We start from the raw sequence: 27,339 nt of genomic DNA, 5'->3' as shown, positions 1-27,339 counted from the left end.
AGGGAGACGGCGATCGCCGGGGAGAAGGGGCAAGAGGCCGAGGGGACGGTAAGACGAAGCGGCAGCGCCACCGACTAAACAGTCGCACCCCGTCGTCGCCGTCGTATTCGAGGCCACCCCCTGTCACTGGCGAGAGCCGCGACAGGGAGCGACCGAAAGAGTAACGGACGGGCGGGCGGACGGACGGACGGACGGACGGGACGGTCTTCAGTCAGTCAGTCAGTCAGTCGGTCCACTCGGCAAGTCTCGGGACGCAAAGGAGAGCCATCCCAGACACATACACACGTACACACGAATATACAGTCACACAGCGCGTGCATGCATCATACATACATATTTACTCATATACGGACACACGGCAACGGAAGAAACTAAAGATCCGAAGGTAGGAGTCGGCGGCCGACGATCATCCTCACCGAGTGTACGAAGAAAACGACGCCGCGAAGCTCGGAAGGATCGCAAGCCGCCGGTGGCTGGCATGGTGGCGGTGGTGGTGCATCCGTTTAAGGAGCCGCCCTCGCCGCGCCGATGACGAGGCTGCAGGTGCCACACCAGCGCGTACCACGTAGGACGAAGGCGAAGCCGGCCAGCAGCGAGCGGCCACCCATTCCAGGAGGCGGTCACAACGTCCATCGGTTCGACAACGGGCCGCAACAATCGCAGACGGCCGGGCCGGGCGACGGACGGGCGCGACGTAGACGCCGACGTCGCGGAGACCACGACGACGACGTCCGTCGAGAAGACGGGGCGGCCAGCAGCGACGGACGCGCCGTAGTCGCGGTCGTCGCTCGTGACGACGTCGGTGGTGCGGCGGTTGGTGCTGCGGTTGTTGGTGTTGAGGGTGACGGTGTTGGTGTGACGCGTGGGTGTCCCGCGCCAGGATCGCAGTCGTCGTTACTGATAATCGAACGACGACGACGACGACAACGACGACCGTCGCCATCGCCAGCGCTTACTCCTGGTGTCGTCGCCGGCTTCGGTACGACGTATTCGCGACCTCAGCATTATGCCCCGCTGTCTCATGGCAAAGAAGTGGAAGTGGAATCAGTGGCAGGCGCGCGTGGACGAGCAGCAGAACGAGCAGAAGGACGCGGCGCCGCCCGGGGCGGCCGTCCTGCAGGAGCAACACCACGCGCTGCATCAGACCGCGAACGCGATGGAGAAACGGCAGCACAGGCATGAGCCGGAGGACGAGGAGATCGACGTGGTCGGAGACGTCGATAATCATCAGGTCGATCATCAGCAGACCTGCTGGGGGCCGCACAGTCCCACAGCCGGGGCCACGGCTCCTAGTCCGCCACCTCTCAACGCCTCCGGCGCTCTTTACTATCACGGTGAGTGGACCTTCGAAATATCTCCCTCCTCCCTCTCGCTTCTCTGCGGCAGCATGATATACACGATCGTCCGTGAATTGTTCGCTTTTGCGTGTGTAACGTTTGCGAGTGTAAGTTAGACGCGCCACGCCCAAAACCTAAGGGTTTCCCTCGGGAATGTGTCGCGGACATTTGCAAGGAAAGTGCTCCAGACGTTATCGTTTCTCTTTTTGGCTTCTTTTTTTTGGGGGGGAGGGAGGGCGAAAGCAACTGCAGTTTCAAGATTGCACGTCACGACGAGGTCCGACCATGCGTCGAGACACAGAAGTGACACACCCGCCTGTTAGACGCCCGCGTGTGCTGCGGACAGATTGCGGTAGCTGTTTAAAACGCGCCCTGGTCACGGCACGATTGTCCGCTGGGAATGCGGAAAGATAGCGCATTAAAGGCCGCAGTAGCGCGCGATTACGCTGACCTGCGTTTCCACGACCTGTGGGAAACCGCCCGCCCGCCCGCCCGCCAAACCCTCCCACCCGCCCGCTTCAAGTCGGCCATGTGCCGTACATGGCGCGACACACCCGTTTGTAGATCGTCGATCACATCGGTAAATGTTCGGCACCCTTAACACTGAATTATGATCCTGATATATCGTCGGGCCATTGTAGCAAGAGCTATTTCGTCTGTCGCATTTATTGAGCTCTCAATCAGGTAAAGAGGCACGTTGACTGCGTTGACGTCGGTGGTTGTTGTGTAACCACTGTTATCCAGAACGGTCGAATTGCTCTTGTGACGTAGACGCTGATGAATACGCCTACGATATTGGATTATGTCAGATGGATTATTTGTTGAGCGCTTACCCGCGGGAATTTATTTTTGCATTTACATATATACGTTGTTTTGTATTAATTGCGTGCAAATTACATAATCGTATTAAACGAGCAGAGAAATTCTCAATTGTAGTTTTCTTTTTCTAGATTACTAATTTAAAAAAACGTCATTTGTTTTTTTTAAATGCTAAAGTAGAAATTTTTGATTTGGGCTAATTTCAATATTTTATCTCAAATGTTGCAACATTAAATTTTTATCATGTTTGATGTATTATCACATATTTTTGTACTAAATACGTGAAAAGAAATTTTAATAAAGTATTGAAGGCACAAAATACTAGAAATTTCTCATATTATTCTGATCTGATATCATTATTTAACACTAAATATTATGATAAAATTATATTTATAAATACATTTATGAATTTACGACAGATACGATGCTTGCATGCGAATCTACTCTATGAAAATTGAGCATATTAAAATTCCGCGTGCATGAATCGATCGTTAACGCTTCGCTCGCCTATAGGTATTCTTGAAAGCCAGGACTGCAGAGTAACAACCTCTTTTTATCTCATTTATGCTGCTTATAGGCAGAAGAGTGTGCACGTGTTCGTACAATGGCGCAAATGACGTTACATAACAAGTTCTCTTCATCACTATAATGAGTGCCGCAATGTGATTACAATCGAGTTTTGCCAATAAATTCTTGCAACATTAAATTTAAAACTCCATTATGTTTGCTAAATAATTTAAAAGACATTTGCGTAACTTGGCTTTTTAAATTAATGTTTAAAAAATAATCATTTTTGTTAACATTATAGAATTTGTTAAGAGAAATTTTTTTAATCTGAAAAACATCTTACAACAAAGAATTTCGTGCACAATCTTCTATTGAGAAAAGAAAATGTTTTAGATTAATATTATCTTATCAATGACATAAACATATGTTATCATGTATATATATCTATCGTATGTATGAATTTACACAATAATAATATAAACACAAAAGGATTACAAGAGAAAAGCAAGTCATACAAAAGTTTATCCATCATCGCAGAGATTAAATTTTCAAAGGGATAATAAATTACAGTCACGCAAGGAAAATGTATGTACATTAACAAGTTTCTTCGTCCTTGACTTTCGTCGTGCGATTAACGATTGGTTTTTATTCTCTCGGTAACCTAATATGTCATATGATAAGGTCTTGCCACTTCTAATGATTTATAAAGTAAAATACGAGAGCAATAATATTGTTTACAACACGCAAAAAAATAATCCAGAAAGAAACTGTTGATGTTTCCGTGACTTATAATTTAATGTAAAAAGTGTAATCTAACAAGAAAACCTAAACAACTAGTCCAATTTATTTAAAAAAAATTAATTAGCAAAGAATTTTCTATGTGATAAATATCTAATGTTTTTAATTTTACATGTATTATGTTAATTCTTCAAATATAAAACATAATACGAGTATTTTATCGTAACAAAACAATCTAAAATGCGTCAAGCTTATTTCGCCGAAATCCTTAATTTTTGTCTATTAAAGAATTTTATGACAATTTGACGAAACAAGAGTGTGAACTTTCTTGATTAAAATTTTTAATAAATCAAGTATAATTATTTATATTTGCTCTTTGTTTTGCGTACACAGGATCGATAAAAATCAGAGGAGATAAATCCACAGGAATGTGCGGAATGTTCATTCAAGGTATATAAATATCTATGCTTTATGGGCTATATCTGTGATCTGTGATAGATAACGTAGATATAGAATCCACCTAGAAGTCATAGATAATCCATGCCATTTTACACCAATCTATAACGATTTTATTATCTTTTGATTGTGAGATATTTAAATCAGATATTGTTAGTTTCGGCAAGATTACGTCATCAATCGATATAAATGTAATTACATCGATTTAATCCGATACTTCGAATAAGGTGCTCGTCGACATGATACTAGCGATAAAAATAACATGTACTTTTTCCACTTTTATTCCCGTCAGTAACATTGCCACAAAAATAAATAAATATCCACTTCCAAATTAAAATTACAATTCCTCGTAAAAATACAATAATTTTCATTAATTAAAAATCCATAAAAAGTACGATTTAACTGATGAAACGATGAACGACAAACAAATACAATGATAAAATAATGAAGCAGAAGAACGGTATAGCCTACAAGTTATTCCTTCCTTCATTTGTGTCTTGTGTAAAAACTTTCTCTTTTAAATCCACATGTATGTTTTGTGATGAATAATACAGTCAATGACTGTCGCAGTGACAAAACATGTCAATTAATTAATAAATATCAACAACAATCCATCAATTTTTGCAATTGCATTCTAATTGCCACGTCCGTTCGACCGTTTTTCTTCCTTCAATTTTTGAGATGGTAGGGAAAAATAAATCGAAAAAAGCACGACGTTAACATTAATCGCAACGGAGATTTTTATCGGTCTTTAAAAGGGCCTAGAATCAACGGACTCGTGGGAGCGCGTGCGGAGCGTTCATTCGCCGTTATTGATTCCCCCCTCCGTCCCCATACGACCCTCCTGCAACCCCGCTACCCTTTCCCTTCCCGGCCCACGGCACAACTGCGCTCCTTCTGCCGTTGATGAAATGCACTTGCAGACACAGCCGCTCTCCTTTACCTCTGTGTTGACTTCCCTTTATTTCAGCCAATAATAGATACGCGCCAGCTGATCGATCGCGCGCGCAACACACTTTTCTGATTTATCGCAGTAAGTTCCGCCTAAGACCCTCGCGAGAGCCTGGTGGGAAGGAAAAAGCGTCCTGCTAAAATGGGGTGTTCGACTTACTAAAAAAAATGTATTTGATCGCGTGATATTTCGCGTCAGAAACTGAATTCATCTTTTAAAAATGTTAAAATATGAAGAATTTTTTAAATTATGATTTCAAAAAGACGCTTTGTAAATAGCCCTTCAAGAATTCGATAATTTTGTCTTTTACTTTGTCCTTTTGTACTTCACAATATAATAGTTAAGATATTTATCATGTTGTCTTGATTTTCGCTTCACGATACGAATCCTGCATTACAGTATAAATCAGATATTTCTAGCTATTGTATGTTTTCAAAAGTGTTGCGATATTTCTGCGCGATGGAAGTAATCGAAGTCTCCGGTTTATTCACAGCAAGACTGATTCACGTTTCTTTTTGCAATAATGACCGATTCAACGGGAGATTACGAATAACGCGAACGTTTAAATCAGAGAAGCGCTTTATTAATTGCTCCCTGTGTTTAATGTTCTCACTGCTTACAACACGGTCTTTCGCGTTACGTAACTCGCTGAACGGCACGTGTATCGATTTCGCGGTGCAAAACGTCGAAAGTTGCTCGTTGCGTGCTCCGCCGCATTGTCAGGAGCAATAAAAGAAACACGAATAGAGTTTAAACGACATCAATAAGTAATAACGAGGTAACATTCGGATGTAACAAATTGCAATGGCTTAAAGTGACGCGGCAGATGCAAACCCATTCGGAACTGATTTCAAAGCTGCATGTGTGTGTGTGTGTGTGTGTGTGTGTGTGTGTATGTGTGTATGTTGTGTGTGTGTGTGTGTGTACACGATACTCAGATTATTATCCTACACTAATTCATGGCGTGACGTTAAGTTTGCCTTTTCTTACACTTGCTCGAAGAAATGCTTACTCTGATGAAGTTAATGTGTAAACATTTACACGAAAACTAAGACTGCAGTTAGATAGATTCGTGTGAATTTTAATTACGCAAAATCCATATTTATTGAATTCCAAATGACGCCGTCCAATCGACCCATAATTATAGCATTAAAGGATAATGTCAGACATAAATTATTCAGATTCCAATCAGTTCAGTAATGGCATCACAATCTATAGTGTTAAGCTAAAATTATTCAGAAAGGGCACGAGAGAGCATTAAAATAAAATCGCCCGGAGAAAACTGTTTAAAGCCTGTTCCGATTTCTTAATATCGTCACTTAAATAGACCCGCAGAGGGACACACTCAGCAAGTGAAATCTCTGGTGTTGATTATTTCGCTGGTTGGTATTTTAATAGAGATACCTTAATAATACGCACTCGCGTAACGGCACGGAAAAAGGGAGCGCTTAAAAGAATACGCTGTCCAATACGAGAAGCGCCGCTCACATTCCGCCTGAATTTTTTTTTTTTTCACCCTGCTCTCGCCGCGCAAGAACGGCGGTACGAATTTCGCTCTTCATCCCTGGACCACCTTGCGCAACAGCGAGCGACGCGCAACAGATACACAGCGCGTTATTGCACGCCCTCTCTCTCTCTCTCTCTCTCTCTCTCTCTCTCCCTCTTTCCCCACCCCTTGTTCACGTGCCACGCTACTACTACCAACGCACCTTCTCCTGCACCCTTTTTTCCATCCCCTTTATACTCGCTAATGACCGTATATGCTGGAAACAGCTGGCGCACGCAGGAAATGAAACGCCATGCAACTTGTGAGTGATTCACGAACTCAAATATTCATGCCGCCGTGAACGAATGAGATGTTATTCGTGCATACACCGCGCCTTGGCTACCCCTTCGCCATTGTATTACGCGCTTTTCAAGTATTTCACTTGAAAAAATTCTCAAACGATTATTATGATTCGGATAGCTGTATGCTTTCACGAAGAATGTCTCGACACATCTTTCAGCACATTTAGCACTGAGTATAGTTGTGCGATTCATATTTTTGCTTGTAGATATATGTATGTGATCCATATATTCAACAAATATCTAAAACTTGAATTTAAATCTAAAACAAATATGTAACATGAAAAATAATAGATACGACAAATATTTTAGCTCAAAATTGGAAATACATTTAAAATAAATTGTTAAGATAATCAAACACAAAATGTGTTCTTTATGATCTCAACAAATCTTTAACGAGTGCCCAGTTTTTTTTTACCGGAAACCAATAAAAATAAGCTCAAGCGCACAGCCTAAGAAAATATATCTATCCGTGGATTAATTTATCTCATTTTCTCTTTCAGGCTACACGCACGAGGCATGGATCAACCACGAGGAGCCGCCCAAGTACGCGACGCTGCGCTCAGCGGCGGAATTAGCGCGTCCGGTCGCGCCGTCGCCGCCGCCTCCTGCCGTGCAGCAGGAGCTACCGGTGATGACCGGACCTGGCACCATGCACCAAGCGTCATCGCATCAGGCTGCAACGAGCCCGTCATCGTCGTCACCGTCGTCGTCGTCGTCGTCGTCGTCGTCATCCACCGCGTCGCTGTGCCTGCCGCCGCGCAAGAGCCTCTCGATGTCCTTCACCAGCACCGGCGCGGCGCTGTCCCTACCACCGAAGAAAAAGGACATCTACCGTCCTTACAGCCTGCAACCGGTCTCGGAGATACGCACGTCCGCCGAGGAGGACCTGTCGGCCGCGCAGGCCATCCTGGATTTGAGCGCGTCGCCCGCCGCGCCCACGCACTCCGTTTTTATTCACACCTTGTCGCCGCCACCACCGCCGCCGCCGCCGCCGCCACCCCCGCCGCCCGCCGCCGCGGCGCCGAGTGCACCCGCGACGCAGCAGCAACAGCAGCTGCAACCGGCGCCGACGGCGGGGACGCAACCCATACCGGTCTCCGTGCTCGTGCCGGTGCCCAGCTCGCAGACCAATCAGCTACGCCAGCAGGAGCAAACGCCGCCGCAGCCGCAGTCGCCGGCAACCGCGGAGGCCACCGGCGGAAACTGCAACGTCGGCAGGGACAGGTGAGTCTCACGCTTCGACAATTCACGCTTCCTCCTGCCCCCCGCCCCCTTCTGTTTCTCCCACTAGGAGAACAATGGTAACACGCAACACTGTGAAATTCTAAACTTATTCTCGGTTATATTTTTTCATTAAAATCAATTATCGGTTAAATAATGGCTTGTATTGAACGCTGTAAAGAATATAAAGGTTCACTACACATTGTAGATTCTGTGCTCGCATCCAATAAATGAAATAAATAATAAACGACAATTAAAATGACAATAAAATACGTGAATATACCGTTATGTGTAATAAATGAGTAATCGAATGAAATAATCAAGGCTCTTCAAGTTTCAAGCCTCGAATCCGTTGAAACTTCGATCCAAGGCGAGATATTTATACAAGCAGAATCTCTATCGCTCAAAGTCCCGAAGCCCACCGTTCGGAGAATCATCATAACTCTATCCAACCTCCAACAGCACCACCGGTGGCGGCAAAACTGTCGCCTACACCTACGAGGCCTTCTTCGTGTCGGACGGTCGATCGAAGCGGCGCGGTGGCGGCGGCGGCAACAACGGTGCCGCCGTGCCCGATAAGGAGGCGACCCAGCCGGACAGGCCCAAGTTCACGTGTACCGAATGCGGCAAGCAGTACGCCACGTCGTCGAATCTGTCGCGGCACAAGCAGACGCATCGCAGCCTGGACTCGCAATCGGCCAAGAAGTGCATCCACTGCGGCAAGGCGTACGTCAGCATGCCCGCCCTGGCGATGCACGTGCTCACGCATAAGCTCGCGCACAGCTGCGGCGTATGCGGCAAGATGTTCTCGCGGCCCTGGTTGCTGCAGGGTCATCTGCGCAGCCACACCGGCGAGAAACCGTACGGATGCGCCCACTGCGGCAAGGCGTTCGCCGATCGCTCGAATCTGCGGGCGCACATGCAGACGCACTCGGCCGACAAGAATTACGAGTGCACGAGGTGCCACAAAACCTTTGCCCTCAAGTCCTATCTGAACAAGCACCTAGAGTCGGCGTGTCTGCGCGACGAAGAGATACAGCAGCAGCAGCAGCAGCAGCAGCAGCAGAATGCAGGTAACAACGCCACGCAGCATCAACAGAACACCAATCGAGGCTTGTAGCAGCGCTTCGAGAAGGAGAACAAAAATGCCACGAGGATCGAGGGAACGAGAGAGAGCTAGCGGTGCCCCGTGATCGCCGCTTGATCGCGAAGAGGCGCGAGGGTACGAAGAGCGAAGGAGAGGATATAAAGGTTTGCCGTAGATTTTAAGTAGAAAAGTGCCAGTAGAGACAGAAACGAGAGTTAGAGAGAAAGAGAGAGAGCGAAAGCGAGCGAAAGAGAGAGAAAGAAAAAGCGAGGATGAAAGAGAGAGAGAGAGAAAGGGAAAACGAGTAAAGGGTTAGAAGGAAAGAAAGGGAGCAAGAGAGAGAGAGAGAGTGTGAGTCTATTAATAATGTCTAACATTAATAAAAACGTCCAGTAATGTTAAGTCGTAAAAAAAAAAAACCACGTCGAACGGTGACGTCCACACTGCAGAGTCTAGTCGCTCTAGTCGATTATATACCTATTACATTATGATATTATATTATTATATTATATAATATTATATTATATTATTATTATTATACATATAGTATATATATATTTACTAGCGCGTACGATTCTAGTCCGCGAGCTCGTTACGAAGACATTATTTATTAATACTTAGCTGCCTAAATTTAAAGAAAGAAATCGGGGAGTAAAGCAAGAGAGATTCAAGATCCCCAAAGATCGATGACGGATCCATACTCGCGGTTCACGAGCCGCGCTCGTCGAATCACGATCACGGCGCGGCCTCGATCTCCCTCACGCGTCTTGCGTCGGTGATCGAGGCCGATCACGGAGACGCGCAGGTGTCATCGATGACTGCTCGACAATAATTCACGATTCATTCAGTCTAAAAGTCGCGCGAAAAGCAGATATTTTAACATTTGAAGAAAACATGGTGGCGATGAAATCTCGGTTTTTGCTAATTGATCCTCGACTACGCAGTGATGGGATCGAATTTATCAGATACTCGATAAAGTGCCGGGAAGAAATGCACTCTTTTTAAAATAAAAATAATTTTAAAAAATTATATTTTAGTTACTGATTTATCGCTCATAATGAGCGCAGTCTTTTTAATATTACATTCGATTTGAAGAATGAAAGCTATAGCTAATCGATAAGTGCAAGCGATTGCATATAGTCGGAGTTACGACATGTGTTATCTTCGACAAATAAGGTGAAATAATTGCGAAAAGGAGGACGGACAAGTGTCTTTATAGATTCCGAAGGTACACACCGAGGGTATGTATACGCGATAAAGAAATCTTTATCCTTATACCCCAACCTTCCTTTTGTATTTATGTCGGGCCGAATCGTCGATAAACACCTGCGTATCTCGCACGATTATGCGATTTACGCGCCGCGCGTAACGCGTACGTTCTAGTCAGAAAGCGGGCGATTATCCGCGACACCGAGCCGGCGGTGGAAAATAACCACTGAAAATGTCGCGGTAATAGGTCCCACGCGCGGATCGACCGCTTACGATCGCGGACGCTTAACACGCGTACGGTATCGCATGAACGGAGAATTCACACGTACACGTACACACCACGTACTTAGAGCAAATTCGAATAATAGACGCGTAACATTGTTATACACATATTTTATAGAAGCAATATAAGAAAAAAAAAATATGACGACACATACGGTCAAAGCAATGTTTCGACACAACGAATTATATAATTATACATATAGCAAACATCGAAGTTTAACGAAGTTTCGAGCAAGAACCGATGATGTGCTTAGGCATAATGGAGAACGATCGCCCAATCCACCTCCCCCCCTCGCCCCCCGAACTACCTCTCATATTAAAGTCTTTCGAAAATCTTGAGTTTCAATCAATGTCTCTTGAATATTTCGAAATAGCAATGTTTATTTGAAAATTATTCGGTGATACTTATTAAAACTACATTTTATTATAATATGCAATAATATATGATGATATATATTTAGCTTTATTATATTAGTGGATTCCTGTATTATTTGCATCGTGATAATATAATATGAATTGCTCCTATTGACATTAATTGACAACATTCAAGCAAAACTAATGAATTTCACATAGCGTATTTTGCTAATTGCGCAGATTGCACCGCATTCAATATTTAATCACGAAAAAATCATTAATCACGGCTGCGTGACGAGCATCAACATACAGAATTGTGCTCATCAAATTATCAGAATAAATTTATTGAACTCTTTCATAATTAAATCGACGTTGCTATAACCGTATAAATCGATAATTATTCGTTTTCCCAATAACACAATTAATTTCTTCACATTCCGAAATAATTTTGTACATTCCGCCGACGAGAAAGAACGCAATAAACGCGATCGAAAGGGGGAGTGGATCCGCGCTTCAGTCGCCCATCTGAAGGAAATAATAACCAAACTAATAATAATTAACGGCCGACGCGAGCATGCGGGCGATCCGCCCGATCATTTTTTTTTTTTTTTTTTTTTTTTCGCAACGATCGTATTATCGAAGAGCGATAATATATTTTGCATGTACAGTAGAGAGAAACCTCGCCGCCAAAAGTTGCAAGGAGAAACAGAACGAACAATATTTTTTCGCGTAGCTCGTTCGACCTGATCGATCCTTAGGATCGATCAGCAATGCTTGACGCGCAATGGAGCTTCGTTCGATTTTTTAATTCCATCTTGCGCGGCACTAGCCACTAATAAATACGCCACGCTGCTATTAATGCATATATACATATTAATATACGGCTTAGAGCAATAAACGAGTAAGCAATACCAATTTATTCGCGTGACACACAACGAAAATCCAGAATATTGCGCGCCGCTCTTGACTTCACTCACGTATGTCTCATCATTTCTTTCCGCTGCGTTCGCAATTGCTTATTGTATTATCCGTATTTTTCATTCTGCGCTTATTTTTTTATATAGTGAGAACATTGTTACTTTTGATAATCGTGGTAATTATCTTTGGTCGATGCAAGCGTGATTATTTGTTCCTGTACTTATTATTGATGGATTGTCAAGATATTAAAATACGTAAAAAACGAGTCATGATATTAAATTAGATAATATATATACGTATTTCTTGAAATTTGAATTATTTTGTTGTGATATTCATTAATCTCTTGGCAATCTCCCTCTTGTATTATTGTCATTAATGTTAATAGTAATATTAACATTAATGTCAATATTACTATTAATATTATTATTATTATTATTATTATTATTTATTATTATTTATTATTTATATTATTATCGATATTATTATTATTATGCTAGTACAACGATTTGATACAACGATTCATGTGTTACAAGTATAAAAAGAATTAAGAACATGTGCATGTGCAATTTTCATTCTGATTTGTAAGAAGAAAATGCCACCATTCCGAGCGATAAGCTACTTTATCTAAGGTAGTCTCGCGTGTATAATTCTTAGTCGATACACTTAAATTTCCGGATCGTGGTAATATATATGCATAATACACGTTTATATATTATACATACACCTAAACGAAGACAGAACGTCCTCACTCGAGAAGGGTAAATCCTGAAGCAATTCTTAACATTCTATTAAAAAGGAAACAGGCCAATTCTAACAATGTCAAACAAATATTTTTTTTTTCATTCTACAGAAATTGTGTCCACATTCGTCCATTTCTGATTTATTTGAAAACTCGTTCGTTCATAAAATTCTCTTGCTTCTTCCAATGAGAAAGCCATTATTAAAAACAAACAAAGTAAAATTACATCAGTATATTTCGCTATTTATAAGAATTTTTCTGCAAAATTTTTGCACGTTGTTTATTATCCAATTCCGCATGTCACAATTTAAATTTAATCAATATAGCAATTGGAAACTTTAAAGTGAAGAATTCAGAATGACTAATTATAATGTATTTACTTTATTGTCATAAAAAAATGTGTTGCTTTCGATTTTACCGCTGATCGTGAGACATCCTGTACATAGTTACAACTTATAGTTCGAGCGTGTATAGATTGAGAGAGAGAGAGAGAGAGAGAGAGAGAGAGAAAGAGAGAGAGAGAGAGAGAGAGAAAGTGCTCGTCAGACTTAAATGCCATTATATGAAAAAACAAACCGGAGCTTTAAAAGGGAGCTACGATCGAAAGGGAGCATATCCACTTGTTTTTTTCACAATTTGTAGATGCGCGTAGAAATTGAACAGCTGTAAAGCGCCGATTAGAGAAGAACGGTCGGTGGCTATAGTCGCAATTAGTGGACGGCGAGGGTTCGTTGTGGGAATTGTGCCGGTTCGTTAGACAGTCGTCTAGTTAATTTTTTTTCTTAGTTACACGAATTGTTACTCGATAAAAGAGAAAGAATCACGTCCGCTGCGGAAAATTTATTCCCGGTAATTTATTTTTCTAGCCCATTTAAGCATCGTTATCACGACCATAGGATGAAATTTGTAGAAAGAAAATTAAAGGATTTATAAAAAAAAAAAAAAAATGAATACCTTCCCTTCTCGCCCCTTTCAAATAAGACAATGCAATTTTAATGAACACTGCATAATTCAGATTTAATTATAAGGAGAAAGGACAAGAAATTCCCTGTGATCAACTCCCCCCCCCCCCCCTCAATTGCATTGCCCCGCTAAACGTAACGATAAATTTACTGAATTTTGGTATATGAGTATCAGCTTGGCAACAACCACTGCAATGTTGTTATCTATATTTATGCGATCTGCAAATTGATATTACGTACTTGATTGGATCTTTCTATTTCTTCTTGATCTCATCTTTCCGAAAGTTTGATAAATTTCAACGCAACTTCGCGTACCTCCCCCGCTTTTTCTTTCGCGTGTATGCTATTGCCTTAAATGCCAATAGAGCGGCTACTCCTATAGCGAATATTCTCCTGCCTCGCCGATAGTTAGAGTCGAGGAACCGTCTCCTCCGGTTCAAGCTCAAGCCCTGTTATCGTGAAATCGATGTTACTTAGAGGTGCTCAAAGAAGTGTGTACAAAAAAAAAAAAACATAAGAGAAACAGAAGAATATAGATAAAACGACATTTTAAATTTGATGGTATATTTATTGATAACGAAGAGGCGAATGCGACGAATACTTATTAGCGGTAGGAGCTCCATCGAGCGTAGAAGAGGAAGATAAATGCGTCTCGTAACCGATGCTGTGTAAATAATCCCTATCTTACTCTCACACTCTTTAATCGCGGGATTATAGTGATACGTAAAACGTAAGCTTCTATATACCATACTGCTATATTGTACTATTGACGTATACGCGATTGGCCGAGGGAAGGGTTTTTGTAAAAGCATATTATCGATGCGTGCGAACACATGTGATTACCTTTTATATGACATTTCAACCGAAAGAAAATAAATCAATTTATTTGTGCTGCATGACGAGTGTCGTTTCTACTTCAGTTTGCAGGATAATTGATTACGAGATTCCTCGTACTATTTTGTCATCGCTAAAACTGCTTGAAAAATTTCAATTTCATTTGTACTTTAGATTATTATTAGCATTTATGTTAATAAAACTTACTTCTCAATAAATTTATCGCGCGCAAAAGCTCAAAGAGTTTTTTTTATCACTTATGGCGACAGTGATGGCGAGTAGATGCAATGCATGAGAATCGCAGGCATCGTATGAATAATATGAGACCACCTAAAGCTACATTTATATACTACATTACGCATTAACGAGTATTGATAAAAACGTAACGGTAACGTACTAGCAGTCCACGTACTAATTAATCTAATCGCCTAATATCGTCTATAATAATTAGGGCGTCGCTATGATCGCGGCGAGGAACAAAACAGCGGCGAAAGCCCTTCTCGCGTCCAATCGAAACTTAAATCCTCCTCTTTCGTACTTCCCGCTTCGATCTTGAAAACTTGGCTCCTAAACAGAAAGCCTTCTCACGACGTGCTCGAGAAGTCGAGGTCAGAATCAACGTACGAAACGTACACTCTTCGTGGTACATCAAACAGCTTCTACTAACGAAACTGCAAGTGTGCGTGCGCGATAACTTTCCGCGACTTAACGCGGAGATTCCTTTACGCACGCACACGTATTACATACATAATGAGACAACATACATGACATGTACACTACACACATACACACGCATAGATCTACACACGCGCGGTAGTCTCTTCTCTCTCGACTACTGATCCTTCTATTCTCCTGTCTCGAGTGTCCTTGCACCTCCGCGGTTTTAAGGTCAGACGGCCGAGAAATTTCGGTCGAGTCGTCGTACGCTCTAATTGGCAAGCTCGCCGCCGTGAAAATGGCCGCGCTTTTCCGTTCGCTCACTTCTCGTCTCGGCGGTCGCGCACCGTTTCACCGTGGATTTTCTTCCGCGCGATCGCGTTTCGACGCCGTGCACGCTTTGCCACGGGGCAGCTCATCGAATTGTTTAATTACGCGCACGTCGCTCAATCCGCTAGAATTCGCCGCCACCGTATTTTTTATTAAATTGATATCAAAGCGTCCGTTTAATTTTGCCGTAATATGAATTAAAGCGAATCCCCCGTCGGGGCCGCCTATAAAACCCAACATTGTTTTAATTCACTTCCACATCGGGCGAATTCGCGCCCGTCATTTTGTTTTAATCTACCTTTGATTTAACTTTAATTTAGCCCGCACAGGTCGACCATCATTTCGCTCCAATTTATCTTTGATTTAATTGCAATATCCGGCCGCACCGCGCCGCGCGCCTGACCGTCGCGTCGTTTTATTTCAATTTATCTTTGATTTAATTGCGATTTCCGTTCGCGCCGTTATTTTATTTTAATTCGCAAGCGGCGTGTATTTGTTCCGATGCACGTTTTTGCACCGTCGCACGGAGTCCTCGTCATCTCATCGTAACAGCGCGCGCTTCTATATAAAAATTGAACTTGCCGAATAAAATTTTTGTTCAATTGAAAGCGTCGCGAATGGTCTCTTGCGGCCGAATTGAATCCCGGCGCGCAAATCGGATTAGAATTAAAAATTCGCGCCCCGGAAAAAAATGGAGCACGATAATAATCGCTGCTGACTAACCAGACGAATCGGTAACGGCAAACTAATAAAAGAGCTGGTCGGCGGGCGAGTTTTTAATCGAAAAAAGGAATTCGATTCGTCTGTCAATTCGGTGCGTCCGCTGTCGTTGCAATTGCACCGTCGGCGATCGATGGTCCGATACGCGTCCGGGCGTAATCCGCGCTAATTGGCGGCGACTCGACGGGCTTGCGTAATTTCCAGAAGACACGCGACGCACGAATGTGCATGTACACGTACGCAGTGCCACTGTCCGATGGAAAACGGAGATCGCATGATACATGTTGCGCGCTAAACGGCGAACAATTCGCTTGTCGCGCTTGTCGGTGACGAATCGAGTGGCTCGCGTGCCCGCGAATCGATACTTTTGTGTGCCGTAGCCGGCGCGACGCGTGTGGCCGGCCGTGGGAGAGAACTTTGCGAGTGATCAAAGATAGAACCGCATACATACATCGGCGCTTTTCATCGCGTGACACATCGCCAGTACCGCGAAGCGCTCGATTATTCATCGGACGCGGGCGGAAGTTCGTCGCGAGGCGCGATAATTTTCACGCGGCGAGAAAACGCTCGTCTTTTCACACTTTGCCGACTCTCGGACTTGCAAGATCTTCGTATTCTCTCTCTGTGCAACGACAAAGCTAGAGATTCTCCTCTCGGATAAGGATAAGCTGTGTTAGACACAGATCAGATAAACGCGCGATGTGTTTTGTAATCCTTCCAAGAAGAGCCTTGACGATTTTTTAACTGTATGTTAGCTGCCTTAGGCATAAGCGAGGGGACATGAATTTAAGACAAAAAAAAAGAGTTTGAAAAAGAAAATGAAATATTCGCGGAGAGATAGCGCGAGAGACGGCGAAATTACATGCTACCTGTATTCTCAATTGCGTCAGACCAGTTTTTGCGGCGTTGCAAATTGGCCGAAGGTGCAAACGAGGCTAATATCAGACATCTATCGGTGTCAGACATGCTACGCGAAAAAAAAAACGGAAATCGTTAATTACGAAGCGCTTCAAAGTCGCTTGTACCGACGCTTACTATGATCAAATCAATTCTGTTTCGCTATTTGTATCACAGTGTCGTGATCTACATGATCTAAAAAAGTAAACTCCTACAAGAGAGATTAAATGGTGGAATTGATTCTTAAACTGCAGAATTTCGAGCAACGCGCGTCAAATTTTGTGTCGAGAATAATAATTGTACCAAACGGCGAATGTGATCGAGTTCCTTGAAAGAGGAATCAAATATATTTCATACGAACAGCACAAATATTATAGTTATGGTGACCAAACTACGAATAAAGTAAGCAGAGTTGAATTAGAAATTATTGGATTTCATAGTGTATCTTTACAAAAAAAAGCTCTTTTCGTTTTTCTTTAAATACTACGCGAAGTAAGCATCTAAATCTTGAAATGCTGCGTTACGCATTGATTGCACTTTAGATCGTTAATCATGTTCTGTGCTATAATAAAAAAGATAACGGTTAATCATTTCACGATTATTTGCAAAAGTGTGCGTATCACGATTGCGGCACCAGTGCTACTGTCGTTAAGCAGGCACATTATATAATTTACATTGCAATTATCATCTATCAATGTCATTATAATATATTATCATTTGCGATCAGAGGGATCCTAATAATTGAAACTGAACGAATAGATATGACTTTCGCGTAGCAGGAAAACATATTAACATCGAGGTTCAATTTAGCCTATAGTGTAAATAAGGATGCTTACATTTAATGCAGTATCAAACTACACTTTTAGCAAACGTATCAACATTTCGCAGTAATGATAAAATCGTGTAATGATAAAACGAAAAGAATATCTGCAATAATAAGTTAATTAAAATCAATATAGAATAAATAAATTGATACGCCGTATAATTTATTTTAATGATTGCATTTTATAAATTATTATACAATTAATTATAATATGAAATTGCATTGAGATAATAAAATATATATGGTCTTCATGAATTATCATCTCCAAAAGTACGAATCTATATTTTTTTGTCCCAAAGCTATAATAATCCAATGCAGTGTACGAGTACATCAAAATACATAATGATAGTTTTTGATACAATCAAAGTATCGTAAGCATCCTTAAGTGTGGTATCAAACTCGCGTTACACGAGTTGCAGAAAATCCCGGGTAGCTTAGACTGTTCTTTGTCGATAATAAGATGCGCTTAACAGCACGACACTTAGAGACAATGTGTTCAGAACCAAATTCTAGCATTAAGTACACGCCGAATACATCCATTGTAATCGGGTCCCCCTAGTGATTAAGTTGAAAACTGGCTAATAACAAGAGACAAAACTCTACTGATCTCCAAAAATCCTAGAAACCGAGGACGTCTATCTGTCAAGTTATCGAAAACTGGCTTAAAAATAACCGTCACGATAAACATCCCGTACATACATTAAATTATTGACCTTCCTCGGGTCAAATCCGGAAGCTCGAGACTTGGTGAAAATCGAGAAATCGACTCTTTCATCTACTTTATTATTTAACTTTATCAATTAATCCTTGGCGCGCAAAAATATGCTTCTGCCACCGCGAAAATAACTCCCGATGATATATCGACGGATATCGCGCAGCTCAATAACGAATTCCGGATAGAGGAAACGACATATATCTCATTTATAAGTACAAGGAGAAATTATCGGATTACAGATGTCTATCATGACGGCGTACCGTTACCTCATACAGACTACACGCCGGAACGGGAATATTCATGTCACGATTGCGTAAGCTTCCTCGCTGGTTATACGCTGGTTATGACACACCGCGCTGTAGTTCCGGATTCGCGCATTCATAGGTAGATTGCGAATCGGACCGCGATTCGGGAAAGTGGACAAGGATTGGACGAAGGCTTTATTTTCACAGCGGGGTGAAAGCGAGCGAAATGTCGGGAAAATCGAAAGTCGAAGCGCGATAATTAAGCCTACCGATTAATCACCGGCGCACCGAACGAATACCGAGCGAGGAGCATTTAATATCGGAACGTAACGAGGATGCGTTTGTTGACGCGCATTTTTCACCGATCGCATCGTAGTAAGTGTATCAACGATACTTACGCATGTGCGGACTCTGACGTACACTCGAATATACACCACGTAATTACGTACACACATACACCATGTATACATATATATTAAGACGACTCGACTGTAATGGTATCATCTCGATATCGCGAATATATATTACTTATACCGTTATTATTAGCATCGGTTTCAGTCTCGTCCCGCGTTTTCTTTCCGTCACATATAATAAAAATATGTATATAATTATATAAATAATATATATATATATATAGGCGATACAACGATGTCACGAGTACTAGGACACGTAGCGATATAAAGGAATATTTAAACGAAATCAGCACTTAAAGCATATTGTATAAGCAGCAAGATGAAGTAAACTATTATAAATAATATTATACTGGCGAGAGTTGGGTCCCCAGTCGGGCCAATATTCGATAAATATCGGCGTGAAGGTCTCGAATTCACTTTTTTTTTAATTATTTAAAATACGATATACACACTGTATACGCGTTTTATGCGGCCGGCTTTCTGTTTTACATTTTTCCTTCGTTTTGTTACGTGCCGCAAATATCAACGTAATTCTTATCCGTGCTGAAACCTTTCCGAGTTACATTCGTTAATCGCATGTGCATATTTGCTATCGCCTACACGATATTGCAAGTAACGTACATGTAAAATATATAACTCTTGTTTGAATTTTTTACTGTAAGCTTTTTTCATATAATCCCGCAATAAATCTCTATATCAGATTATTTATTAAAAATTGAATAAAATAAAAGATATTATGATGAAAAAAGTGAATATTATTTCCGCAGAACGCTAATAGCATTCTCTCAATAGCAATAATATATGCGCGGCATAAAAAGTACACTACCATTGTTACGTCAAAGTCGAAAGTTAATGGAATATTCACAAAGTGTTATACGCTGTAATTTATGTAATATCATATTTGCTGAAATCATAGCGATTAATAAATATCGCACACAATGAAGAAATTCTAAGTGATCGCGATCACGCATGCAATATTTTCTTCAATGCATAAATGAATCTTATGCTCCAATACTTTGATACTAGCGAGTTTTTCAGATAAAAATACAAAGTTTGTTCAAAAAAACTATTATTCTAGTTAATAAATTAAATTGAATATTTTTACTATTCATAAGATTTATCGACAAATCGCGTTAAAATTTCAAAAACTGGGAAAGGTACCGCACGAATATAGAAAGCAATTAATTCGTAAATGCTGCGCGAGTTCCGGAACGTATGCAAGAACCAACGATAAGATAGATGGAAAATAGAAACATCTTTTACGGTGGATTAAGCTCCAAGGTGCATTCGTAAAATCCAAGCACTTAGTACCGAAAGAAACTTTAAGTAGATAATGGACGCTTAAGCCGGTCAAAGTTTCGATGCCGGAAACTGCGAGGTATTTACGGAAGTTTTAGGAGTTCTCTTTATTTTCGCCAAACAAAAAAAAGAGAAGTAAAGAGTATATCTCCCTCGTTCCCGATACGGTTTGATCATTTTAATTACGTAACTTCACAACGAAGTGTGCCGTGTGTAGAGTTTCCAATACCACAAGCGCACCAAAGAACACCAAATAAATTTTTATCTGGAATGATCGTGAGGAATTTTTATTTATCGCGCGAGTCCACGCGAGATTTAACTTAGTAAGCAATGGAGAAAAACCGAGCAATTCGCGTCTTAATCCGAAAGCAATAACGAAATCAAGGCGGAAGAAATTAATTAGTCGAATAGCAGCGGTATACTCCGCGTCGGGGGTATACGCGACTATACTTGTTGATCGCGAGTATAGTTTCAGGTCAATAATAATAAATATTTGATAATGTCTCGGCTGTTTTTCGTATTCCTCCCGATGAATCATGCCGAAGAGAAACGCAGAACACCCTTTTGATACTTCAGAACGCGCAAGCGAGTAATTGAGAAATTTACGATTCACCTCTCATATCTAGTAGAGCGACCGTTAACGATCGCGCTCGAATCAGGGCAAAGCAATACTCGATCTAGAATAATTTTACGTGTAATGTCCAAGCGAATGTACAAATATCTGAGCCAAGCACGGAATTTCGATGTTCGGCTATTTCGGATTACTTTCGATCATTCGTGATACGCAATGTAATTCGGTGGCGCTAGAAACGCAGAGGTACGTAATTACTGAAAGAAACGAGTCAATATTTACAGAAACATAAATCAATAAAACAATATAGTAACTTCCAAAAAATTAATATTTACATTGTAGAAAAATATAATTTTTTATATCGTAAAGGAAGCTCATAATTTGCGAAAATTGTGCAAGTTTTATCTTGGACAGTGCTTGCTCCAATGTTCACTAGTTTACAAAGTGAGCGAGACTAAATTTCTAAATGAATAAAATTCATTGAATTGCGATGCGCCGTCGAATTATTGTGCAATTACGAAGAACACAAATCTTTCGTCATACTTGCGTTTACAAAGAACGTGGCGAATCCGATCGAGAAAGGCGAAAGCGAGAGAAGGAGTGAGAAAGAGAGTAAATAAAATCGCTCAAGGATCGAAAACGAGTCAATACTGAGTCAATAAAATCTTAGTAAGCGATGTAATCGATTATAATAGTGATATTAAGTACAAAGAGAGGGCGAAAGAAAGAACGATTCGCGCAAAACGTAACTATTCAAGGTAGCCTCCGATCTCACGAGTGCTCGATCGATTCGCGCACGTCTCCGATATAAGAAGGAAACAAATGAAATAAATAAATAAAAAGAAACGCGCGTCTCACTCGCGCCGCGCTTTCGGGATGCCTTAAGCGAAAGCCGAAAATCGAACTCGGTTTCGGAACATGTCCGAGACATGTCGGGGCGTTAATGTTGTAGTTAGGCGGTTAATAAGGCCGGTTCCTTGGAAATTGTGAGGTGATCACTTTTCGTACTTCATGTCGTGGAAATGTCTTCTACACCTGTCGTCGTTTACTGTGCTGTCCACTTTGTCTGTTAATACTGTACACGCGTGTCTTTGTGTGTCTGCGCTTGTCTGTGCGTACAACTGTGTCTCTCTGTGTGTAATATGTGTGTTAGGTGTTGATTGTCCGGAAAGCGCATAACTAAAAGGAGTATCGAACGATTTATCCCGTCGTTAAAATTGTACGCGCTTGTATGCGAGGTAACGCATTTACTTCGATAATAAACGGCCTTTCAATTCCAACTGAAATTGACCGAGGCATCCTCAAATGACGGAATAAATAAGCGGCGAAATCGATAGTCAGAATACACGTGCATAAATATCAAAGGGAATTACAATACACTCGTAACTGAATTACCTCGCATGAAGTGCGATCTGAATTCGTATTATGAGATTTTATCGTTAAAGCCCGGTTCCACAATGTGTCAAAGAGAATATGGAAAGGATTAATCGCGCGTCAAAATTTTTAATATCAAATTCGATGAATTTCGTTTAAAACATATCGGTCTAGTTGGTTTATATTTCCCAAAATTTAACTCAACATTGCAAATCACTCGTAGCAATATATGTCAATATACAATTTCGCTATTCGGTGAGCTACGCAAAAATATTTATCCGTTTCCGTTATCCATTTCCGTTATCATTGTTTGTACCAGACAGCACAGCAATAAATTCGAAGAGATATTCGCAAGCGGAAGAAGAATATATTTTGAATGCGTGGAACTGGGTGGGAAAGCCCTTCTGTCTATTCCAATATCACTTTGTCGACACGAGCCTCTTCTTCCCCCTTTCATCCTTTCGACACTCTTTTCTCGTATTACTGAAAGCTCAGAGTCCATGTTAATCCAATTAAACGTGATCTTAAATCGTTGTTAGTGATAAGGAACGGGAAGGAGATACAACGATGTTAAACGAAAGCAACAAATTTTACAGAGTGAGATCGTGTTCTCCGCGTGAAGGGAACAAAAAGAATGAGAGAAAGAAAGATGAGAAAATGAGAGAGAGAGAGAGAGAGAGAAAGAGAGAAAGAGAAAGAGAGAGAGAGAAAGAGAGAGAAAGACAAGAGAAGAATGATAGAAAGAAAAACATGAAGAGAAACAGAGAAAAAGTGCCTATACGCCAGTAAATTATTGTTTAGCGTGTTCAATGCGTTTCATGTGAGTACGGGCAGTGTCAATTACAGGTTTGAAGGAACTGCAGATTTGAAACAAAAGCAATAACACGGCTCCCTAATAAAACAGCAAATCATCTCGGCTACGATAACGCGATTCTGAATTACGGTCATTATTATTCTTGTTATCGATGGCGAAACCAATAATTATGAAGCTGCTTGTCGAACGGCATGAAGGAAAATTTTACGGAACGCCGAGGACGATCTCCGACGCTTGCGGTTTGGTGAAAGTGGTCCACTCAATTCCACCGAAATCAGATTCGAATCTCGCAATATAAATTCAACAGAAATTTAACAGAAATTTAACAAAAAAAACAGAAAAAAAAACACAAGACACGCACGGGAAAATTATGACGGATTCCGAACCTCTTTGCATACTTACATAACCACGTGATGGAATTTTACGTAGACTTAGATCGTAAAAAAAAATTCCGAGCCGAAGATATCACCGCGTGTTTCTCGCCTCCGATCGCTTTCTCGCGCTCGTGCGTTTTGCCAGTTGTTTACGGAAGAAATATATTACGGAGCTCTCCCGCTCCTGATCCGCGCGCGAGTAAAAGGTCACACTCTCGCCGGGATCGTCCTCGTCGGTACGACAGCGAATAAAAACGGCCGCGACACTTTCAGGATGGATGTGATATAAGGTGAACCTTACCTTACCTATAACGCATATAGATATTGATATTGTACGTACATTGTGATAGTTCTCCGTAAACTCACTTAATTCGCCGATCCGAGCGATTCTATATCCCCCGCCCCTCCCACCCGCCCGCCACTCCCGCAACCAGCGTCCCGAGTACGACTGATATTTACAGGATATTGTTCCAATTGGATGCTCCCAAGGAAGCCGGGGTATTCAAAAGCAATAACTTCGTAGACGGTCGCGCATCCTTGATGAGGTGCGCGGCTAATATAATATAATTACTACTTAGAGAAAAAGGAAGAAAGAAAGAGAGAGAAAGAGAGAGAGAAAGAGAGAGAGAGAGAGTACGCGAGAGAATGAAAGAGCGAGAAAATGGGATAAGAGAATAAAAATCACCGATTTTTAATCTGCAATAGTTTAAGCGTACAAGGACGTAGCCGATCACGATTATTTATGTACACGCATTTAAGCCACGTCGGATTAGCGGAATGTGCAGCGTATTTCGTGCAAAACGGAACAGACAAGGAAGAGCGCAATGACGAAATAATAAATTGCATAGAACGCAGAACGCCTGTAAACGATAGAGAGAAGTTAGCGAGTCTAAACGAACATGATTAGCATGGGAATTTAAAAAAAAAAAGAGTAATAGAATTAAAAAGTAGCGTGGGAAACGTGTTACGAGCATAGTAGGATATTTTGATTTCGGAAGAGATAAGATGTTTGCACGGTGCACGGTTTTGCCATAGAAACATGTGTAAAATAGAGGAAGAATTGAAGAGAGGAATCGCGAGAAAGAAAGTGCGTGGACGAGTGTGCGTATGCGAGTGCGTGCGAATGTGTGTGTGCGCGCGCGCACAGGTATCCATATTTTGTAGCTTTTACTTAAGAGCGCAGTATACATGCAGAACATAAAGTTAACTATATTTATAGAAATATGTTGACGCGGTTATTACCGACGAAATTATATCGAATTAACTAATAGGACGGCGTGATTAAGTTAATCACGGTTAAACGCGTGCGCACGTACGCACGTATGAAAGAAAGAGAGAAAGGGAGAGTGCATACTTTAGCCGATATTTAGTGCGTTCTCGACAGGAAGTCGCAAATTGAGAATTACGACCATTACGGTTATCATTATGTACGGCAATGATAACGACAAGCGAAATTATTATGATTATTATTATTATTATCGTCACACTATTCCCACTATTATGATTACTTATTACTTAGTAAACGAGGAAACTACCAATAAAAATATACCTTGCATGATTACGTAGGGCTATACTGCCGCCGAAGCAATACAAAGAGCAATATAGAATTAAAACGAAGCGTAATTAACGGCGTAAAGATACTACAAGGTAAAAATTATATTATACCGATAATGAAAAAAAAAAATGATTCGTAGGTAAAACACACATACACGTATACACACTGTACACGCACTGCGAACACAACCGCGTATTAACTCGGCACACACGTATACGTATTGCACACATACCAATACACACCTGACACCTACACACGCGCAACACACACACACACACGCACACACATACACAGACATTATGTATGGCCCTTAACTTATTCTGACCGTAGTGCTAATTGTACTTAGCATTTACGTAGATGACACTAATTGCCTAGATCGACCAGCCTGGCTGGCATTAATTATTGCCGATCGAGACTTCTTTCGACGGGAATATAACGTCGGCGCGTTTTAGCACGTAGAGATGCGACGATAATAAACATTCCAGACGATTGTATTTCGCCTCCGAGGTAGTGATATAGAGTTATCGTAGATTGCTAATGTATTTCACTCGGTGCCTGTGACAGCTGGAATCGCTATCTATGCTTATCACGTTTATCGGGTGCTTCGATCTCTTTTTTCTTTCAGTAGAAACTGACGAACTTGAAGGAAAAGTCAATGTTTCCGAGCGTGGCAAACTTGCTAATTCGCATTACGCGTACGATGACACTATCTTGATACAGCATTCGTTAATCACGCGAGTTCTCTTGTGCAGGAAAATCTGATTTGAAATAAACTTCAGTCACTCTTAAAATAATAATCTCGTTAAAGTTGCATTAAATTGATTAACGCTACGCAGTACACTAAATGTTCCCGTTGACAGCTACAGAAATTAAATTAACTGAATATATTTATCGAGATTAAAAATTGAATGGAGAAATCTAGAGCGCAGACGAGAATGAATGAAGAAATTATGATTGTCATTCGTATCTCCCGTAACCTCGAATACGCGATAGCGTCAACATCGATTTCTCGTAGCCGTAATTTAATTACGGCCGCGAATGAATGACAGCAAATCGATAATATCCGATAAGAATTATTCTCGCGCTGGTACACTTCGATAATGGAGCTGTTCATAATTGCTTAGTGTCTTTAAAAACGGCGCATTTCACGTTACATCAAATCTATGCAACTCTTCAATCGCGCGCTCTTGAATTAACGAAAGTCCTTCGATCGCTCATCAAAATCAAAGTAGATAACGTCAGACTACTCGTGCCATCGAAATTCATTCAAGCTTCGTTGAATCGGAGATCTTGTTAACGTGAAAAGCATATCGGAGATAGCAGAGCAATATCAGAGAACGATATTGAATTTTCATCGAAGAGACACTTTTGTCTAATGCTCAACAGTGTCATTCAGTGTCGTATCCCATAATTAGTGTTAAATGTGTCCGTCTAAGTTCGACTCTATTCCGTCTCGCATGAGCATCGGCGTAATTGAATCGCGTAACAATCACACTTAACGCTAAACGCGGGATATGGATCGCGAGTCGTTATCGCTACGAGCGATTCGTTATGCGCGTTAAAATCGCTCGAGAGATAAGTACGACGATTGTGCATCGCCGGCCAAGCTGTTCATGGGTACCAGCTGGAACACGTAGTATTAGCATGGTGTGAAAATGATAGTGACGCTAGATGAATTAGCTTTAAGCTTCTTTCTCGCTAAGAGAGAACCTATTATTATAACAAATATTTACATACATTTGTATTATTTGTAAACTAGCGCTAATACAAAACTCCAATTGTCCCTTGACACGCGAAACAAGATCTAAATATCCATCTCCTCCCTCCCCCACCCCCCTCCACTCGCCCTCCTCATCAATCTCCCCCCCCCCCTTCTCTATAAACCTGCCCCCCCCTTTTACCGTTTCGCTCGCGCTCTAGCGGGCGCTCTTTTTTGTAAAACTAGTTTGATTTCTTCGTTCTGAGATCTGTAATCTTGCTCTATAACGTTTCGTCTATATATCTCTCTGTATATCGGGCCTTTCCTCCAATTGAAAAAAAAAAAGAAAAAGAATAAAATAAAAAGAGGAAGAGACGAGAACAAGACCTTACCTATCCCGACATGCTTCTCATAGTGTTGGATGGTAACGTTTACAAGACAAAAGGGAAAAAAAAACGTTAATTGAGCATTGTTATCTATGTAATACAACATAGGATGTTTTGTATTATATTTTCATAATAAATAGAAACGTAGAAAAAAGACGTATTAACCACACTCGTGTCATTTTATCACTCAACACCCACCCGTAT

At 41.4% G+C, this 27,339-nt stretch overlaps 2 protein-coding genes across 5 annotated transcripts in view; one reads left to right on the top strand and one right to left on the bottom strand.

Annotated features, from left to right (window-relative positions):
• The window catches only part of LOC105676374 (uncharacterized), an 82,344-nt gene that overhangs the window by 30,448 nt on the left and 24,557 nt on the right, over positions 1-27,339 (bottom strand). The gene's annotated exons all lie outside the window — the stretch shown is intronic.
• scrt (scratch) lies at positions 18-27,303 on the top strand. 2 transcript variants are annotated; one of them, XM_067352492.1, is made up of 4 exons: positions 18-1,334; positions 3,795-3,851; positions 7,158-7,881; positions 8,341-27,303. In XM_067352492.1, exons 1-4 carry the CDS (start codon positions 1,007-1,009, stop codon positions 8,996-8,998), a joined length of 1,767 nt encoding a protein of 588 aa, XP_067208593.1. In that variant the 5' UTR covers positions 18-1,006; the 3' UTR covers positions 8,999-27,303. The 2 variants fall into 2 exon arrangements, with proteins under 2 accessions (XP_067208593.1, XP_067208594.1); XM_067352493.1 differs by lacking the exon at positions 3,795-3,851 and having other exon boundaries at positions 19-1,334.

The sequence above is a fragment of the Linepithema humile genome, chromosome 3, assembly GCF_040581485.1.
Source record: "Linepithema humile isolate Giens D197 chromosome 3, Lhum_UNIL_v1.0, whole genome shotgun sequence".
NCBI classification, from domain to species: domain Eukaryota; kingdom Metazoa; phylum Arthropoda; class Insecta; order Hymenoptera; family Formicidae; genus Linepithema; species Linepithema humile.
Note: the sequence above shows the minus strand (reverse complement) of the source record. Positions and strands in the feature narration are given on the sequence as shown.

What these genes read in the sequence shown, in the direction of transcription:
- scrt (XM_067352492.1), top strand. Translation starts at nt 1,007, where the DNA reads ATGCCCCGCTGTCTCATGGCAAAGAAGTGGAAGTGGAATCAGTGGCAG. An exon ending in CGGCGCTCTTTACTATCACG is followed by an intron (nt 1,335 to 3,794) that starts GTGAGTGGACCT and finishes TTGCGTACACAG; the next exon opens with GATCGATAAAAATCAGAGGA. An exon ending in GTGCGGAATGTTCATTCAAG is followed by an intron (nt 3,852 to 7,157) that starts GTATATAAATAT and finishes TTTCTCTTTCAG; the next exon opens with GCTACACGCACGAGGCATGG.